This window comes from Toxotes jaculatrix, chromosome 21 (genome assembly GCF_017976425.1).
Source record: "Toxotes jaculatrix isolate fToxJac2 chromosome 21, fToxJac2.pri, whole genome shotgun sequence".
NCBI lineage: Eukaryota > Metazoa > Chordata > Actinopteri > Toxotidae > Toxotes > Toxotes jaculatrix.
Genome location: NC_054414.1, coordinates 9,520,804 through 9,538,241, shown reverse-complemented (window position 1 = coordinate 9,538,241; position 17,438 = coordinate 9,520,804). Strand labels below are relative to the sequence as shown.

At 41.6% G+C, this 17,438-nt stretch overlaps 3 protein-coding genes across 8 annotated transcripts in view; 1 reads left to right on the top strand and 2 right to left on the bottom strand.

Annotated features, from left to right (window-relative positions):
* si:ch73-103b11.2 (early endosome antigen 1) overlaps positions 1 to 4,132 on the top strand; it is a 47,177-nt gene extending 43,045 nt beyond the window's left edge. For 5 of the 6 annotated variants that reach the window (XM_041066439.1, XM_041066437.1, XM_041066438.1 and 2 more), the window contains 8 exons: positions 578 to 725; positions 832 to 937; positions 1,279 to 1,438; positions 1,535 to 1,642; positions 1,727 to 1,813; positions 1,931 to 2,093; positions 2,199 to 2,284; positions 3,404 to 4,132. In XM_041066439.1, the coding sequence (XP_040922373.1) occupies positions 578 to 725; positions 832 to 937; positions 1,279 to 1,438; positions 1,535 to 1,642; positions 1,727 to 1,813; positions 1,931 to 2,093; positions 2,199 to 2,284; positions 3,404 to 3,475 (930 nt within the window). In that variant the 3' untranslated portion in view covers positions 3,476 to 4,132. Of the gene's footprint in view, positions 1 to 577; positions 726 to 831; positions 938 to 1,278; positions 1,439 to 1,534; positions 1,643 to 1,726; positions 1,814 to 1,930; positions 2,094 to 2,198; positions 2,285 to 2,546; positions 2,629 to 3,403 lie in introns of all 6 variants that reach the window. The other variant, XM_041066436.1, reaches the window with a different exon arrangement.
* A 682-nt stretch (positions 4,133 to 4,814) lies between these two features.
* LOC121200935 (toll-like receptor 13) lies at positions 4,815 to 9,312 on the bottom strand. The gene is made up of 6 exons (XM_041066440.1): positions 8,400 to 9,312; positions 7,740 to 8,302; positions 7,516 to 7,663; positions 7,027 to 7,397; positions 5,999 to 6,092; positions 4,815 to 5,863 (listed from the first exon to the last, which is right to left on the bottom strand). The coding sequence occupies exons 1-6, from the start codon at positions 9,237 to 9,239 to the stop codon at positions 5,114 to 5,116; spliced, it is 2,766 nt and encodes a 921-aa protein (XP_040922374.1). The 5' UTR covers positions 9,240 to 9,312; the 3' UTR covers positions 4,815 to 5,113.
* Positions 9,313 to 11,368: 2,056 nt separating this feature from the next.
* prr35 (proline rich 35) lies at positions 11,369 to 13,800 on the bottom strand. Its single transcript, XM_041029280.1, has 2 exons — positions 12,392 to 13,800; positions 11,369 to 12,188 (listed from the first exon to the last, which is right to left on the bottom strand). Exons 1-2 carry the CDS (start codon positions 13,798 to 13,800, stop codon positions 11,369 to 11,371), a joined length of 2,229 nt encoding a protein of 742 aa, XP_040885214.1.
* Between the last annotated feature and the right edge of the window lie 3,638 nt (positions 13,801 to 17,438).

Sequence of the window (17,438 nt, the reverse complement as noted above, 5' to 3'; positions counted from 1 at the left end):
TAATGCTTAATCCACCTGTGTCACAGTTTAAGGATTGCTTTATATTTTGTATAATGTCTCAGTAGTGTTTGTATATCATAAGTGGAGAAATGAGAATCAGTGTGGTTCTGATGTGACAAGAAGGTTCAGTGCTGTGGATCAGCTTGGGACATCCCTAGTAGTTTTACATAATAAAGCAAAGCAATCCATTACAGGTTGTCACCACTTGAGTACATTCTGACAAGTAAAAGTCCAAAATGCCTCACTTGCTTCCAACATGGGTTCTTCATTTTGACATAAATAAGCATACCATTTCCCACATTCATTAACAGAAGGAAAGGCGGTCTATCAATAGCAAAAATTCAGCGTCGCTGTAACAAAATTTCACTGCTCTAACTTGCTCTCTTACTAACATAGCTGGGCTTTAGATCATCAGAAAGCTTGCATTGGCTCTATCACTGATTTTGCATGCCACACCATGTAGTGAACTAGTATTAGATATTGCACTGAATCTGTAGTCACAAATTAAAATATAGGTAGTCAGTTGTGTGCAAAATGAATTATGTGATGACAGAATTTTGCCCCTTTCTTTCTGTAGGCCACGTGTGAACGTGGCTTTGCTGCAATGGAAGAAACACACCAGAAGGTGATTGAGGACCTCCAGAGGCAGCATCAGAGGGAGATATCCAAACTTATGGAAGAGCGAGAGAGACTATTGGCTGAGGAGACTGCCGCAACAATTGCTGGTAAAGAAATTTATTCTTCTTCATAATTGCTATACTTAAAACTGTCACAGTTTTAAGACTGTCACACAATAATTAAATGCATGTGATCAATCTGTCTTTATTATAGCTATTGAAGCTATGAAAAATGCGCACAAGGAGGAACTGGAGAAGACCCAGCGCTCCCAGCTCAGTGGACTGAACTCTGACATTGATGAGCTTCGCTTACAATATGAGTATGTTTTTTTTTTTCTGTTAAGAACATCAAAACTATTAAACTTGATTTCAGTGAGAAGCACAACTTGTTGGAAAAGAGCATACATGTAGAGGGATAACTTGAAATTCAAACCCTGAAAAACACTTAACTATAACCTGTGAGATCGAGAGAATGTTTGTCACTTTTTCTTTTTTTTGTCCAAAGAATTTAGGATAACTGTAAAAAGACACTGTCTTGTGAGAAGTTAAACTAGAGTAACTTTTGAAATGGCTATTGGTAAAACCACTATAACATGGTGAAAAACTCATCAGAACATCAGAAGAGAACTCCAGTTGATCATATGATCATCTGACTGTCTAGGGAGGAGCTGCAGTCCATCCAGAGAGAACTGGAGGTGCTGTCAGAGCAGTATTCTCAGAAATGCCTGGAGAACGCTCACCTGGCCCAGGCGCTGGAGGCCGAGAGGCAGGCCCTCAGGCAGTGTCAGAGAGAGAACCAGGAGCTCAACGCTCACAACCAGGTTTGACTGCACATACATACATACCTGCACATGTGCTGTACATACAAAAACATTTATGTCCACAGAAATATGGCATGACTGTATTCTGTCCTGCAGGAATTAAATAATCGACTGAGTGCAGAGATCACTCGGATGCGCTCCTGTTTCAGCGGTGAAACGGCGTTGTCACCACTTACCCAGGGTAAAGATGTGTATGAACTGGAGGTATGTGTAAACACACAATATGCACAAACATGACATATACAGTGATTTGTTCTTTAATCTTATGAGTGTCTGTTCATCTTGTAGGTGTTGCTACGTATTAAGGAGTCAGAGATCCAGTACCTTAAACAGGAAATCCACTCTTTGAAAGATGAACTGCAGTCTGCTCTAAGGGTAAGCAAAAGAAATGGTAATATATTGCCAACAGTTAAGTTAGCTGTATTTCTTCATGTTAGCAAAGTTAAAAAAAAAAAAAAACCTAGGCTGTATCACTGATTTTCATTTCACCAGGACAAGAAATATGCCACAGACAAATATAAGGACATATATACAGAGCTCAGCATTGTGAAAGCAAAGGCTGACTGCGACATCAGCAAACTGAAGGAGAAACTGCTTATTGCCACAGAAGCTTTAGGAGAGAGGACTGTCGATGGAACAGTCACGTCTGGATACGGTAAGAAGAGCAAGTAAAGTAAAAAAGCACAACCAGTGTATCTGTTAGTTTGGATGTATATCAGTTCAAGGGCTAATTATGACATACCTTCACTGTGTTTTTTAGACATCATGAAATCAAAAAGTAATCCGGATTTCATTAAAAAAGAACAATCAACAACCTCCAGGCAATTGAGAGGCGTAAGGTCAAAGGTGAGTGTCAGTTGATTGTTTTTTTTTTTTCTTTCGCTGATTACAGACCTTTTGTCTCAAATTCAAACCCACACACTCTAAAGCTGTCATTTCTGCGTGACGTGGTGTTTCAAGGTTTTGTTGTGCAGACTTAATCAGTGTTAACTGTCGCAACTCAGCCACCACACACTGTAGAAATGTGTTCAGGAGTTGGCTGGTCAGGACATTGTCACTGAAAGTCTCCTGTCCCGTAAGTTTGTCATCTGTCTGTTTTGTCCATCAGTCTGTCACTGAACAGGTCTCATGGGATAGCTGACACTCCTATTGTGGGGTGATTCCCCCCAACCCCCGCCCTAAGATGTGCTGTAGGTATAGCATGACATAGAGCAAAGCATGCCCTTACCACCCTCGCATGATTTCCCTTCACCCCCACAACCCTTCTTTTTTGCCCCAAACTACACCGCACAAACAGATTGTAGTGCCCACCCCTCACTTGAACATCACAGGTGTGTGTCTTAGTGGGTCTTTATAGTTACATTCCTCTCCCATACAGAATGCTTAAAAGGGTAGCTTTGTCATTTTGAGAATTATAATTAGTCACATTTTTTTGCCAAGAGTTAGATTGAGAGAATCAATACCACTCTCACGTCTGTTCAGTACATATGAAGCCATAGCCTGCAGCCAGCTAGCTTAGCTCAGCATAAAGACTAGAGAGGAAGAAAACAGCTGTAACAAGGCTAGATTTAAAATAAATAAATCTGCCCACATCTGCAACACATCTCACATGTTCCAACAGTGATTGCTCTGTTAATGTAATGGTTGTTTTTTTGTCTGTTTGTAGTGTGTTTGAATTCATTCGTGTCTTGTGTATACAAGTGTGTACTCTTGTGTGGCATGACCAGATTCCACCATAACCACTTTTTCCTGTGTGTCTTATATTTTGATCTGAATGAATGAATTAATGTCATCCAGAGCCGAAAAATCTCTGGGATCGTCAGCGACTAAGCATAAACCATAAACTGTGTGGTGGTGTCTGTGCGCGTTTGTGTTTTTTGTTTATTAATTCTCTGCCCACATGTGCCCTTATCGTCTAAAAAAATAAAAATAAATAATTTACTTTACTTTTCTTATCTTCCACAGAGCCTGAAAGAGGGACTAACCGTGCAGGAGCGCATGAAGCTTTTTGAGGCAAAAGATTCCAAAAAGATTTGAATATCGAGAATCTGAAGTTTCTTTTCTCTTTCCTGGCTTTGGTTTTTGGTCCGATTGCTACACCCGTGCCAGAATCAGCTGAAGACTCTTATAGGAAATGGAAAAAAATCTATAAAGGTTGGTTCTTAACATGGATCTGCTGCTTCCATGCCTCTGATAAGTTGTCATATATTTGTTTGATTTTTTAAAAATTAATAGTTATATGTTTTACTGAATCAGTCCTGTGTTAGAATCCTTTAAAAACATACATAGATGGATAATCTGTCCATGTTGTGTCAAATAAGCTGTGAGAGGGAGACATGACAGCATTTTTTTATTCATCCTCCAAAATGCCAAAACAGACAGCAATACACAGTATGAATAATATATATTTCCCCATATGAATTAAGTCTCTGCTGTATTTTATTATTGTTACAGTTTCTATATCTAATAATTTTTAATGTGTTTAATGTTGCACCAGTTCTGTTGTACATAACTACTGGATATAAGTAAGAGTATGGTTTGCTGTTGATTGTTGGGGCATCTGCTGTACTACAACTATGGTTTGATTGATAGTGGAAAACAATGTGATGTTTAACTTGCTTATGTATGAGAGTTTTATAAAAAAAAAAAAAAAAAAAAAAAAGGAGTGTCTGTGTGTGAAGGGGGGATAAGGGGGCTGGGATTGCACTTATCACTTGACTACTTGAGGAAGCTTTTTTTTTTGTCTCAAATTGGTGTAGTGACTTTGAGTCAATTACTGCAGTGCAACCAAACATCCTGACTTCTGTCAAACTTAGTGAATAGCCGTGACTTGTTAGTGATACTGGATTTTTTTTTCTTTTTCTGAGCTTCTTAAAACCAGAATTTGTGTTTGCTCAGTTTTGACTTTGGTGTGAGAAAATCATCTCATGAAAACTGAAACTATTTAGGGCTTTGCATGACTGTACAGTATAATTTGAGTTGCAGAATGATCATGTTGCCTCATTTTCCTACTTTATGCTTTAGTGTGGAACTCTTAACACTAATAAGCTTTGCTTTGCAAGTCCTACTGTTTAGGTGTTGAGATTGACATGTTTTACTGTAAGCGGCAGTCTTGAAGCACTTGGCCCAATCCCTGACCTCTCACTGAAATCTAGTCGTGCCTCAACTGAGTGAAGAATATAAACATCCATGAAACCTGTGCAGCTATGGATACACACTGTATAGTATTCAAACCACGCCTTGTATATATATATGCCACACGGAAGACTTCTGTGTTTTGTTTTAAACTTGTAACTTGCTCACTAGCTCTATATGAAATATATATATGAATATTTTTTATTTTCATTTGAATGTATAACGTCAAATAAATGAAGTGTTTGGAAATCTTTCAGGTATTTTTTTTCCGGTCATTCATGTTGAAGTGAAGTGTGGTGCCCTGGAATAATGGAAATCCTCAAAACATTGCATTAAACATCAATGGTGACAGAAATCAATGTCAAGAAGTACAGAGGAGCTGCTATTTGGAAAGTAACTAAATACATTTATGCAATGCACACCACACTTTACAGGCCATGGAGTGGTAATCAGAAAAAGTACTTTGGTTTTGACTTGTTAAATGATTACAATGCACACTTTACAGGCTATTAAAACATTACTACAGGTGTTTTAAAATAGTTAGCCAATCAGCCGAGCCAACTCGTCCTCCCCTCCTCTTCCCCCCTCCTCTTCCTCCTCATTGCCTTTCAAAGCATCTATCAGTCTGACCCAGAAAGCGTCCTGCTCTTGTGGTTTCTCAGGCCACAGCAGGTATGTCTTCTTGCGGACAATCTTGCGCAGGCGTGTGTAGGGAGACAGACAGTGTTCAGGTATGTCTTCCAGGAACACCAGCAGCAGGACGTCACTGCCATCACACAGCAGCCTGAGACTGGCCAGCTGAAACTCAACAGAGCACCACTCACTGCGCAGGAAGTGACGTGTCACCACACAGATGGTGTGGCGGGAGCTGTAGATGGCCGCCTCGATGTTATCCAGAACTGCAGCGCCGGGGCGGAAGTCTCTGTGGTGGAGGCACAGTCTGAGCCTCTGTGCTCCAGCAGCAGGCCTCTCTAGATTGGGCACCAGCTGTCCCATCACCCAGGCCTCATCCTTAGAGCTGTAGGAAATGAAGGCATCATACTGGAATTTGGGCCCTGTGCCCCCCCTACGCCCACGCAGTTTGGCCTTGTAGATGAGCAGCAGGTACCGCATGGCAGGGCCATGTACGTGCCAGAGCAGACACAAGAGTACAAACAACACATCTATCACAGAGCAAGTGATGAAGAGGCTGAAGGAAGCCTGTTCATAGGAGCAGGCCTTATCATCGAACTGCCACAGGTAGGGAGATCTTCTGTCATTGTCACATTGGAGGTTGTACAGGTAGGACACCTGGAGGGAATTTAACAGGAAAAAACAAACCAAAAAAATGTATCATTTGAACTGTCAAAGAAAGTTAGAGCCAAGTATTTTTAATTGATATGTAACATGCATTAATACTTGTCAAACTGTCTGCAGCTTGTGTACCTGTGTCTGAGCGTTGTGGATAGCCCAGCTCTTGAACCAGCCGTTATCACAAGTACAGGTGAGTGGGTTTTCTGTAATGTCCAAAACACGCAATCTGGAAACACACCAAGGTTGACTGTTTGATTAAATTACAATGCATACAAAATATGTGCTTACGACTGCAGGTGAAGTGGACACAGTCGCAGTCCTGAAGCTGCAGAACACGTCCAAACAGCAGGAGGAGGAAGTAAGATTATCTTCACACCTTTTTTTTTTAGTATAGGAAAGGAAGTCAAATTTAGATTTTGTTCAATAGACGTTACTGCATAAGACAGACAAAAAGGCAATGTTACTGTTTTTCAGCCTAGACCTAAATTGTTTCTACATTGTCCATAATCATGTATGGGACAATTTCACTGATCGTTTTAAATGACCCCTCTGCTCAGCTCTTCTTATCGTAACAGGCTGATCACTGAGCTCTCCTAAAGGTAGTGAGACAGGAATATCTGTTTTTATTTTTCTGTTATTTTGCTGAATACATTTTGCTTTTAGGTCAGATGTATCAAGAATAAATCAAATTAATAAAGCTTGGTTTAAAATCTTCTTTTTGACAGTTGAACATAAATGTACATCTGACCATCCTGCGACATTCATCACGGTGTCTGGACTAACATGTTTACACTCACTGAGACTGCACAGGGAAGTGAGACTTCAGGAAGTTACAGTCCCTGGGCTAGAAATAGTCTTGTACATGAGCCCCTGTGAAACCACATTTCATTTTTACACTATGTGTTCAAGAAGACTCAATATAACATTAGTTAATTTGTGAGTTTTAAAGGTGCTGGTAGGTGGATTTTGTCACCACTGGACAGAGTCAGGTTGGCTGTTTCCTCATGAGGAACAGCTGCTGGTTGTAGCTTCAAATTTAGCTCACATACATGGTCTCATTTCATCAAACACTAAGCAAGAAAGTGAATGAGCATATTTCCCAAAATGTTGAACTGCTCCTTTAAGAGCTGCCCACTGAGATATTTCATTAGCTCTTCTACCTTGGCAGAGAATCCAGCATCGTTTTGTCCACAGTGCGGAGGTGGTTTGATTGGACTTTGAGAATTTCCAGTGTATTATCTGGAGGTAGCAGGTTAGCCGGCAGGGCGTCTAGGTCTGCCCTGTAAAGAGTCAGCCTCTTCAGCTTTTTCAGAGGGGTAAACGATGCACTCAGGTTGGTCGTTTTCATAACCACCCCAGCTATGTACAGGAACTTCAAATTCACCAGAGGAGCAAATGCATCATGGTGGAAGTTGACCATGATGCTGTGTCCAATGGCAATTGAGGTGAGTTGATGTGGACCTTTGAAGAAATGCGGCCCAATATCCCCAATGCCCCGACCTCCAGGCCCCTGGTAGTTCATCTCCAGATACTCCAAAATGGACATGGAAGACAGACAGAAACAGAAACAGAAAGACAGATTTATTCACACAGTGTATTACTCTTCTTCTACTGACCAGGATGTGCATTTGACAAAGAAATGCATTTACCTCCAGAGAAGAGAGGTTGATGAAAGGAGTTTCATAAGATCTAAAATAGAGGCGGTTGTTGTACAGAACAAATTTTCTCAAATTTTGAAGTCCAGACAGAATAGCTGGAGTCAGCCTCTTGATGCGGTTCCCACTTAAGTCCAGGTATCTAATGGATTAAAGGATGAGGTAAATAAATGACACAGAAAGGAAAGATGAACACAAAAGGGGAGAATCGTGAATACCTGAGATCTGTCAGGTCTTCGAAAGAGCCCTCTTCAATGAAATCTATGAGGTTCAGACTGAGGTTGAGCTTCTTTAGCGCCTTTAGCTTACTGAAAGGCTTCTTTGTGATGTATTTTAACAGGTTGAACTGCAAGTAGAGCTGCTGAAGTTGGGTGAGGGAAGTGAATACCTTTGGTGTCAACTCAAAGATTTCATTTTTCAGGAGAGAGAGACAAGTAAGACTCTTCAGAGGGTAAAACCAGTTTGGGTCAATGTCTCGTATTTTGCTCTTGTCAAGACTTAAAAAGGTGAGACTGGCCAGTCCTTTGAATGTGTCCGGCTGAATGACGACCTTGTTTTGATTCATCTGCAGCATTTCCAGTCCTTGGAGACCATTAAATGTACTGTGAGATACCTGCTTCAAGCCACAGTTAATGAGATAAAGTTTGCTTGTGTTTCCTTTACCCAGCGACAAAGGGGCAACATTTCCAAGGTTTGCATCGATAATAATGACCACTGGTGGTGTGGCACAGTCCAGCAGGCTGGAGTTTTGTTGAGGTATCTTAGATCCCTTCAGGTCAACCTGTATCAAGTTATATTGACATCATATTTCTTTAAAGCACATAAAAAACAGATTTTGCATAAGAAACAAGATTCTGCATTACAGGGAGAACACATACCTCTATTTTCTCAAGCTGGTCCATTTCTTTCAGCACTCCACAGATAGTCAGAGGAGATTTGTCCAAAAACAGAGAAAATGCCACCCAAGTGAGATTCTTCTTTGTCTCCACAGAGAGTCCCATCAGCTCTTCTATTTTAACTCTCTGAAGAAGCAGACTCTTCAGCCTGGGGTTGGAGGCGAAAACATCTGCCTGCAGCTTCAGCTTAGAATTGTTGGACAGCCTGATGTACTCAAGGGCAGGGAAACAGCTCACATTTACCCTCTGGATGCTGTTCGCAAAAAGATCAAGACGCTTAAGAGTGGAGGAGCCTCCAGACTCTTCACAGAGCAAAGACTTCAGCATGTTGAAAGACAGATCGACGACTTGAATTGCTGGAAGGTAATTAAACATACCCAGTGAGATTGTTGCAAGTCTGTTGTAGGGCAGAAGAAGTGTTTTTAACATGGCGAGTCCCTCAAAGGTGCTGGAGTGGATGCTGGACATGTTATTGCTGGTAAGGTTGAGATGATCCAGGACATCCAGGCCTCTGAATTCTCCTCCTTTTAGAGACACCAGCTGGTTTAGGCTCAGGTCCAACTTTTTAAGTCCGAGCACCTGGCTGAATGATCCAGGTGGGATGACTGCGATCTTGTTCTTGGACAGGTTGATGGTTGTTATGTTATCAGGGAGCATGCGAATGACATCCGACAGGTTGGCGATGTTCCGGTTGAAACACCACATTATGTCAGTCTCAGGGTAGTTACGAGAGCAGCCTCTAAAACCATAACCCCAGCAGGCCAAGATGTTGAGCAGAAGCAGGAACAGGACAGTTTGCACCATCTTTACTAGACAGCACATTTTGCACAGACTGCACAGAGGTCTGACCAAAGTAATCTAAAAATATAAGATTAAAAAAAAGCCAATAGGGAAGTTAGAAAACAATCTTGCATAACAACAGTGCTGAATTTTCTTTAGAGAGATAATGCACCTAAACCTGCAATAACTTTTTTTTTTTTTTTTTTTTGGAAAACAGCTGCCTGTGGTGTCTGAAAACAACACTTTGAAAGTAGTGAGAGTGAAGCAAAACATGTTTTTTGAGTCATCATATTGAATTTTCACTTTTTTCAGTTTCAAGCTTTGTTTGATTAAACCACATTAAAATCTTTGATAACACCCATTATACAGAAATAAAAATTGCATCAGTCCTAACATGGTCGTATGAAGAGGAAGATTTATGTCTAACAAGAGAAATCTCTTTTTTTGTAATGATCGTTTGTAATGATCACAACTTACCGTTTATGGTCCTCTTATGCTGATTTTATTTGCGCAACTCCACTTCCTATTTGAAAAGGCATGTTTAGATAAATATCTCTTCTCTTTTTGAGGCAGGATGTCGTATACAGTTCACTGTGTTCACACTACACTACTGGTAGCTGTGAGTGTACAAAGACTACCACAGTGAGGCTCTATTGTTTCTTCCGTTGCTGACAGCGGGGAACATCAGCAAAACTCACATGGCTTTTAATCTTTTGTCCACATGAGGGAGCTGTCAGCAGGCCCTTGTTTTACTGAGCTACGGCAGAGAGCAACATTATTCAGATATAGCAGAATACCTTAAAACAATCAGGGGTGTTTTGCTAATTTGCAAACATTAAGATACTATAAAGATATCACTTTTTCTGGTGAGTCACCATCAGCAAGTCAAGGGTGAAGTTACACAAAACTTTAGACTACAACTGTCTAAAATCCTGTTTTTAAAGCAATGCAGGATCTGCATTAATGAAAGCCATTTTTTCACAGCTGTATTTTTATATATATCACATCAAATTCTAAATATTTGCAAACAATTGCTTGTTTTTATTTTTTGTAATTTGTAATTACTCAAATAAGACATGACCAAATACGAATTGAAAAAAAAAATGTATATTAAAAGGATCAGACAGGCATTTTGACCTCTTCAAGCTGAATGTCCACTGGTGGCTCTTCTGGTCCTGGCAGCTGACCTTTGCTGCTGTGACTTCAGTGTGAGGGTGGTGAAGGGGTCAGAGGACCCAGCACAACCCAGCACTGGGTGCCCATCCTGGAGGCAGACAGGTAGTCCCCTGTTTATTCAATGTGGAGCTTGGCCCCTGCAGGCCCTGACCTTTGCAGGGGGGGCTCCTGGATTTAGGAGCCGAGGCACAGGTAGCTCAAGGAGCCACTTCACCTTTAGTGCCACCACCCAATTATGTCAGAGCAGATAGGGGAGAGTCAGGTGGAGCTGCCACCGTAGATCTGTTTGTCTCCTATTTAGACCAATAATAGTGTTGATAGCTCTCCAAAGTGATGAATTTATGTTCAAACAATATTACAGTAGGTTTTTTCCTTTACACAATTTAATCAAAATCTATTATTATTTAATTATTTCCTATGACTCCTGTCCTCCTTTTTGTTCCAATTTCCCCTTTTATTGTTGCACTTCCACAAAAAGAATGAAAGCGTTTGTTTTTTGCTCCATTTATTCAAAGAAATACAGTGTGTATAATACATTTTATTTTCATCAAGTGAAATGATGCAGTCCAACATGATGTCATCCATATAAAACCATTTACCCTTTAAAACATTTTACTTACATTTATTGTAATTACAGTATTTACAAATCCATTCAAAGGATTGTCTGTCAGCATGATTTTAATAAATTTAATTGTTCAAATATCCTGATGTAAATTCTGAAGTGCTGATGTTACATTTTAAAATTTTTAAATTTTAAGGAGAATCTTGTTGTAACAATCAATGTTCTTAGTGCATCTGAAATCCTTCTCTTTCAAATTATCATTCATTTTTCTTATAAGGTGCAAAATGTTTGAGGTTTTCGTGAATGTAAACTGAGAATAAGTGTGACAGTCTTCTTCCAGCCAGTGAAAATCCAAGTCATGCCAGTAACAATAAAGACAAGACATTTGAGGACAGTATTGAATCAGTTATATTACAGTCAGAAGAGCAGACATTTAGTTGTCAATAGCTGTCAGAGGGCTTGGAGGACACTGAGCGTCCAGTCGCTGTATGGACGGGGGTCTCTTTGAGGTTTTGGCAGAGGCAGGGATGTCGGTGAACACCACTGATCGGCCGTCTGGGCAGAGCAGGACGCTGGAGTCTGCCTCACACTTGGTGGTTCTGCTTGGCCACAGGGCCTCAGCCGGACTGGGCCTCATGCTGAGACCACCAGGAGAGAGAACCTCTGTGTTTACCACTGATGCCTGACTCATTTTGATCAACATGTCCAGTGACTGCTTACGACTCTCCAACGAAGCCTTCAACGCCTTCCTTTCACTCTCATCCTCCTCTTCCTCCTTTTTTTCCTCCAGCTCCTCATCATCCTCCTCTGTCTCTGTACTGTTGTCCTTAAGACTGTTGTCCTCTCTCATGCCCTGTTCACCAGTTAAATCTGTCGAGTCCCTCTTCACTGACAGGTCGAGAGGCCCGTCGCTTTGGCGAGCCGTCCGCTCCAGTGCCTGGTGGATGTGGGAGAGCTCGCTGCGGATTTTGCTCAGGTGTTCCCAGAGGTGACGCTGGGCCGGAAGGTCCTCCTTCTCAAGGTGGGAGATTTTGCGCTCAGCCTCCTGGTACTCCTGCAAGGCCTTGGAGAGGTCACTCAGGAGAGCAGCCACTGACTCTGAGGCTCCCTCTCCCATTGTCCGGGCAGCAGTCGAGTCTTGGCTATTGGGTCCACCACATATTGAAAGAGATGATGTTTCACTGTTGGGACTGGTGAGAGGATCGTTGTACCACACTTCAGCAGGCCTGGTCTGAAGCTGAGCATCCTGCAAACTGGTGAGAGAAGCAATTTAGGAATTTTCAAACTAGAAACCTACAACATTTGCTAGAATAACAAAATAAAATATTCCTAAACTGTAGAATCTCCACTGTAGATATTATGACAGACGTGATGATGATACTCCAACTATTATTCATTTTACTTGTCATGATGATTTTTATAAAATAAGAAAAGTAAAATGTGAGAAAATATTTACCTGTTCTGGAAGAGAAATTTGTCCGCTGCCACATTAAGAGTCGATGCAGTCTGAATATTCTTCAGAAGGTCCAAGGTGAAGCCCATGGCCGGCTTCTTCTCCACAGGTGCCTCATGGTTTCCCAGTGGAGCCCCTGTCCTCTTTAGACCCCAGCTTGCTTTGCCTTCCTTGGCTGTTGCCTGCTGTTTATCCACCAGCCTGTAGCCCTGGTCGGGGGAGTCTCTCTGAGGTGACACCCACCCAGCAGGGGAGACAGCAGTGGTCCCTGGCCTCAAAGCTGGCACTTTCCACAGATTGACTTTAGGCTGGAAGCCAGACAGGGGATTCCCTTCTAGACTGTTTGTTGATGTCTTGACCACTTTGCTGGCATCACTCTGACCAGAGGCCGGTCCGAAGGTGTGCTCACAGAGGAATGGGTAGTAGAGACGAGGGGGGATGAGAGCTCTGTCCGCGTGTGTGCTGGAGGCTGGGTGCATCAGTTGAGCGGCCGATGCCAGGAAAGGAAGCTGGGCGAGCTGTGCGTGGGTCTGGGCGGTGACACCCGTGGCAGCAGTGGGAATAGTTGAGTTCATGTAGGAGAAGAGGCTGGGGCTGATGGGATAGCCCACCCCGAGCACTGACAGATTGAGTCCAGTGGGATCTTGGTAGTCTACCAAGTTTGGCGGAGGAGGGTAACAGGGAATTGAGCTACTCACTCGGGGCTGAGCTCCCTCTGATTTGGCTTTTGTGTGGCTGGATGCTAACAGCCGCCACTGCTCTGACAACAGCCCGGGAGCTGTTAGACATGTCTTGGACAGCTTATAGTGTTTAAGCTGGGCCTCTACTTCTACTGAGCGTGCTCGTAAAAGCTGATCTTCCAGAGACAGCATGTCAGCCATCAGAAGTTCTGACTCTGGCTGTTTGGTTTTCTTGGCAGCGCACTCTGCAGCGTCTCCTCTGCTGCTGTTGTTACTGGAGCTCTCTTTCGTCAGCCCGGTGATCTCTGCTCCCTCACTTTGTCCTCCCTCCTCCTCATCCTCTGCTCCCTGGCTTTCCCTGTCCTCTGCTTCCTCCTCCACACTCCTTCGCTGCTTCTGTCTCTCCTCAGTCCGTGTTACCTGATCTAGCTCATCCTTCCCGGGGGTGTGGAGGCCGTGTGCCTGCTGAAAGGGTCGCAGCTGGTCTGGGTGCAGGATGTTGCCCTTCTTATAGGGCCAATCTGACTCTATGAGCAGAGAAAGTGAGTTCTTACACAGGCTGTACTTCATATGGTTGTATAGGTGAGACTTCTCCATGCAAGTGAAGGGGCACTGGAAGCATTTGTAATTGTAGGGTTTGCCCCATGGCCGGGGAATGTAGTGAGGCTTCTTAGGCTTGCGCTCCTTGTGTTTGCTGGCAGATGTCACTTTGCAAGTGTCGTCCTTCGACATGATTGACTCTTGATATTGATAAAGATTTTTTTGATTTGTATTCAGATTATGATAATTCAAGATAGATTTTTAGATTTTCTATCTTTTGTGCCAGGGTACATTTCACTTGATGCAGGTTCTTCCTCAGTTTTGTAGGTGGATGGGCATGAAAAAGAGCATTTTCTTGATCAAAGTGAAGCCGATTCTGTGAAACAAACAAACAAGACAGTTTTGCGTGAACAGAACATCAACAGTTCAAAAACAGATTACGTATCTTTATCCTTCACCTACATGTATCACATATTCTTCCCTTCCTTATTTGTTCTTTGTGACTCTGAAAAAAGTAGACAGCTTGAAATCCAAATATCCAATATAAAGTTGAGTGTGCACCGAAGGGTGGTATATATCATTATGCACATATGTGTATTATGAGAGCACATTTGTTGTCTGCCTAAACTGAGGGTTGCCACTAACCTAACTGCAGGGAGGCCCACGCTGCTCTATTCTCACTGTACCTGCCACTACTCATTAGTTCCAGTGCAGTACAAGGCGCTACCAGGGCCCAAGGCTGGGGGGCAAACAGGGCCGTCACAGGGGACTCTGCACCTGTGCAGGGGGGCTTCACAGCACTCTCAGTCCTGCATGAGTTTAGGGTCTGACCCTCGGAGGCCGGCTACAGGCAGTGCACGGCCAGGCTGAGGGTTGCGTACAGGCGGGCATGGAAGGGAGAGTTGTTGGGGGTTTGAGGCCTGGTTCCTAATGAGAGCCTGGCATCATGCCTACAGGGCGTCATTAGTGCCAGGTCTAGGATCTGGGTCAGGACATGGTGCATAAGTTCAACTGATCTCCTGTACTCTGTCTCATCGTACTACCTCTGCATTTGGAGTTGGATCATACTTTGTTACTCGATTAGAAATAATAACATAGATTATGAGAGGTCACAGTGCAATTATAAGGCTTTTATGTGTTAAATAAAACATGTTTTTTACAAAAGGAATTAAAATTTTTCAAATTAGTGTGATGGATGACTTTTTAATAACTCGGGTCCCATAAGAGAAGCTAAAAACCTTTTTAAAATACTTTTTATGACAGACATTTTGATTTATTTATTATTTTTTATTTTATATACACCTCCAATTTAGCATTTTAAAGTGATCTATGTGCATATTTTAATTTACTCATAAATCTTTCTGTTCTAGAAATTTTCTCTCCTTCTCTTTGTTTCTATCCCTCTTCTTCATTTTTTATCTTAAATGATAGGAATTCCATGACAGTAGTTTAATTAATATTTCTTTCTTCTAATCCCCCAAAATAAATTTAAATATCCAACAATAATGGGTTTTTTTCTCATCAGTTAAATTACAGAAACTTTGTGATCTTTTTATACTTTAAGCCAAGCCGGTGGGAGAACCCCGCGGTGAAAGATGATGTGAGGAACAGTGTGCTCCTCAATTTAAAACACTCTGCTTTGAGGGCTTTTTATTTTGTTTTTTTCCTCAGGTCATTCAAAGATGAAAGTCTGTGTGATGTTCAGGGTCCAAGCCTGGGTAAAAATAAACTTCACCAACTAATCCTTTTTCTGTCTTACACAGACTGATCATGACAAAATTTTGAGACGAAAGCCAGTGAAGCAAACGCAGGTGATGGATGGCCTGTTACTCTAAGAGACAGTGGACAACTTCATCAATAAAACCCACAGCACAAAGGGCGATGATGAAAGACTCAGTGAGTCTAACACAGGATGGCAGGCTGTTGCCAACTGCTCTCCCAACTGGACCCTCAGAATTGGCCCGTTAGTGGCCGACCATTTGATTGGCTCATTTGTCCGCCCTGGGGCTCTGACCTGGGCTTTGAGCTCATAATGGAGCCTAACAGCTGCTGCTACGAGCCAATCAATAAAAATCATTTTTACAGTAGATTTTTTTCCCTCTCCTGGCCACTGCTAACCGCTCGACTCTCCACTGACTGTGCACTTTGGCCCCCCCGCTGCCCCGTATCCAAACCCTGCGGTCTTGTTTTAAGCTTTTAGAGCTGATGATCAAACAAGCCACACCGCTTGAACATCTATTGTTGCAATTAAGGAGGTTCACCACAGTAAAAGCTTTGACAAGTTACATGCAGCAGCAACCACACTGCTGACAGCCTATGGTACAGACTGTAGAGTAAGTAAATGCACACAAGTACACAACTGTAAAAATTAAAAAAATAGTTTTTAAGCTCTTGGTTTCTACAAAAACATACTTTTAATACTTTTAATTAAATATTTTACCTGAGATCAGAATGATTTCTTGGTTGTCTCCCTCTGAAAAATATCCTGCAAAATAAGAAGGAAGAATGAAGAATTCAATTTTTCATTTTCAGTATAATAAGCTCTGATTTGATTTTGCAATCAAACCATTTTTGGACCAACAAATTTTCTACAAACACAAGCCTCAAACTTATTGCACATATAAATAGAAAAGCTATTTACTGGCATCAAAATTTTACAGCTAAACACCAGATGATGATTAATATAAGTTTTTTTTTTTTTTATTATTAGTTAAAATAAATGACATTGGGAACCGGATTCTGTTTTATAATTCTATGGAAATGTGTAAATGTAATGACACTCCAGTTAAATTTGGAATTCAAAAGTCTGTAACATAATAATAATAATAATCATAATCATAATCATAATTAATCTTCATAATTATTTCTTGTAAAATTGTGAGCATATTTAATAAAATAGTTGGATAAAAAAAACACTCACATTTCAACCTCGTTTACATGTTTTAAAAACTACAAAATAAAAGCTGTGCAGTTTAAAGTCAAAAACACCATGCAGCGAGGCCTCTTCTTAGGTTTTTTTTTTCCAATAAATATCACTTAATCTTAACAAACTAACCTTCTTTCATGCCATGAGCAACATAAAAGTAGAGAAGAAATGTATTCATCCGTACCTACAGAGCGTCCCGGTGAGGCTGGCTGTCACTCCTCTGCAGCAGCACTGAGAGGGCAGCGCTCAAATGGGAGCGCAGGAGCGAGTGTGGAGATATATATTGACTGGGAGCACTGCCCCGAGGCACTACAATACAGCAGCTCCCCCCCTCTACTCCCTCTCTCCCCCCCTGGATTGTCAAATGTGGTCTCTACCTTGCAGCCAGGATGCAATATAACAACTTACACAATATTGGCAAAGGTTTGGTTGGTGATGGCTTCTCGTTATAACGGAGGGTGGAGATGACATTTGTCGGGGTTAATTCCTCCATTATGAGGTGACTTCATGAATGATTTATTTAAACCAAATGTTTGCACTGAAAAAGGAAACAATTAAGTGTTTGACTAGGAAGATGCTCTGTGTTTGTCTGATTATTACCAGCATCCAGGCTCAGCCTTCTTACGGCAGCAGCACAGTCTTGCATTTCTGGATTGACTGTTGAAGTCTTGCTTTAGTTTTCACTCTTTTGATATGAGACATTGAAAAAAAATTACAGAAGAAAAATCAACTTGTACTTGTCAAAGGTAACTATTTCAGGATGACAATTATCTGAATATGAATATGACATTATATGAATAACAGGATGATTTCCAGCAGAAAAGCACATTAACTATTTAACAAATTCTCAGAAAACAAACTTATTGTAAAACAAAAACTAAGAGAAAGTCTGAAGGAATATTTA

Bases quoted from the DNA above. Each gene is read 5' to 3' on its own strand.
- LOC121200935 (XM_041066440.1), bottom strand. From the start codon at position 9,239: ATGTGCTGTCTAGTAAAGATGGTGCAAACTGTCCTGTTCCTGCTTCTG. The intron at 8,303-8,399 runs GTATGTGTTCTC...AACTTGATACAG, and splicing joins ACCAGCTTGAGAAAATAGAG to GTTGACCTGAAGGGATCTAA. The intron at 7,398-7,515 runs GTAAATGCATTT...TCCATTTTGGAG, and splicing joins TCAACCTCTCTTCTCTGGAG to TATCTGGAGATGAACTACCA.
- prr35 (XM_041029280.1), bottom strand. From the start codon at position 13,800: ATGTCGAAGGACGACACTTGCAAAGTGACATCTGCCAGCAAACACAAG. The intron at 12,189-12,391 runs GTAAATATTTTC...TTCTCTCACCAG, and splicing joins AAATTTCTCTTCCAGAACAG to TTTGCAGGATGCTCAGCTTC.